A 2,000-nucleotide genomic window follows, 5' to 3' on the forward strand; every position below is an offset into this window, starting at 1 on the left:
GGGGTCTCATGTAGAAGAGTTTACTGACTTTACAAAGCATGTGCATGGTTTACAGCGAATCAAGAGCAATGAAGAACTACGGAAATTAATTTCCCCCAGTCTAAAATTCACTGTAGTGGTAGGTCAATGTGATCTTGTCCACTGGATGATATCTTGGACTTCTTTTGGTATCGTGCCAGGACATGGATTTCCTCAGTCTTTGCCAATACCAGATGTTTCCAATGTCATTTACACAGGACATACTGTAAATAATTTAAGCGGATCCTATATGTGGATAACATTCAAATGGAAAAATACAAGCATTAGTAAAAAAAACATATGCTCTATATAACTGGGGTTAGAGAGCTATAGTACAGAGCTGCACTGTTTAGTATTAGTTTGTATGTGCATAGACAGTCACTAAGGAGTCTCTGTTTTGGTCTCAGTCTTGAGCAGGGCTATTTACTTGGTCTTGATTTTGAATTTGACTCAACAAACTGATTTATACTTTAATTATAGGTATTCCTGACTATGGTCATGCCTATATACTAACCTACTGTAAATGGTAAAATGTAGCCCTCTATGTTTCTGAGGGCTTAGTGTGGATCAACTCAAGTACATTTCCAGGATGATTGCCTAACATCCAGCGCATGACTCAATAACTAAATGTAAACTACAACTTTACCAATACCAATTCATATTGACAAAGAAATGTTATGACAAGTTCAAATATGTCAAATAAATAAAGAGCCAAATTTGCTAGGAGCAGCTGCAGAATCTTCAATACTCATTGAACAAGCCTTTTTGAAATTGTCCTAAGTATGAGCTCATCCTGACATTTGATTAAGCTGCTTATCATGTCTGTTGTTCAGTCAGAGCAACAGATTTTCACCAAATGATGGGGAAACTGTTGGAGTTGGAATGCGCTTCTACATGAACAAGATTTGTCCTTAAACCATTTAGGCATCTGCTGTGGCAACCAATCCAAGTGCTGACATTTTGGTGTTCTGGTCTTATTTCTTTTTTTGGAACACACACTTACCGTTCTCTCCTACAGTCATGGGGATGTTGACTTCCAGGTAAGAGCCAGCACCTACATTCACATGGATGGCATTGGTTTCCTAGTAACAGGGATAAAGAGCATGGGGGGTGAGTGAGAGAGAGCCAACAGAACAGTCATACATGCTGTCAAATTATTTATGAGGGGTGCTTTACTGTCTTAACGCTAGAACAACCAGACACTGTAGGAGTACCAATTTTAACAGATAACGTACGAGGGACATGAAATGGAGACAAGCAGGAGCAGCAGGGAGAGAAAAAAAAGCTCACAGAGGTTGGCACGATAGGTAGAAGAGAAAGAGAGAATAAAGCAGACAAAAGCAACAGTCACCCTGTTTTTGGTAAAAAGCAGATCGATTGTGGCGTCTGCAATGATGTTCATGCGGAGCTCGAAGGCTTGGATCTGCCTGGGTTTTCCTGGCTGGGCAACCTCGGTCACTTTCATGTCCTGGTAGTCTGCTGGCAGGAAGAACTTCCACAGACAGTCCCTGAGGAAATTGAGAGTTTGTGTAAATCCAAGACCTTGTATGTAAAGCCTAAATCTAAAGCCTTTAAAAGTATGAGGGCCCTATCTTGCACCCGGCACAGCGCAATGCAAAGTCCGATGCACATGTCTTTGCTAGTTTAAGACCGACACAGTTGTCAATTTCCCATCCCATCAACACACACGCGCATGCACGCGCACGTGCACGCGCACGTGCACACGCACGCACACGCATGCACACGCGCACATGCACACGCACACGCACAGCAATGCATTGGTTGTTAACTAAGTAGACTTGCTCCCACTAGCAAATTGATGTGCTACATTACTGTGTGTTTCTGGGGTGGGATAGGGTTACATTAACATCTGTAGGCATTTATGACTTAATTTATCTGTTTTCTGTATGTTGAACTGTAAATACTTTGTCTGTATTTTAACATGCCATCTACCTGCCCAGGGACTACGGGCGGAAATTAGC

The 2,000-nt window shown here is 41.9% G+C and overlaps 1 protein-coding gene across 14 annotated transcripts in view; it reads right to left on the minus strand.

Annotated features, from left to right (window-relative positions):
- The window catches only part of kiaa1109 (KIAA1109 ortholog), an 82,355-nt gene that overhangs the window by 69,858 nt on the left and 10,497 nt on the right, over nt 1-2,000 (minus strand). For all 14 annotated transcript variants that reach the window (XM_032500047.1, XM_032500049.1, XM_032500057.1 and 11 more), the window contains exons 11-12: nt 1,370-1,526; nt 1,022-1,100 (exon numbers count right to left, since the gene is read on the minus strand). In XM_032500047.1, coding sequence (XP_032355938.1) covers nt 1,022-1,100; nt 1,370-1,526 — 236 coding nt within the window. The remainder of the gene's footprint in view (nt 1-1,021; nt 1,101-1,369; nt 1,527-2,000) is intronic.

The sequence above is a fragment of the Etheostoma spectabile genome, chromosome 20 (genome assembly GCF_008692095.1).
Source record: "Etheostoma spectabile isolate EspeVRDwgs_2016 chromosome 20, UIUC_Espe_1.0, whole genome shotgun sequence".
NCBI classification, from domain to species: Eukaryota; Metazoa; Chordata; class Actinopteri; order Perciformes; family Percidae; genus Etheostoma; species Etheostoma spectabile.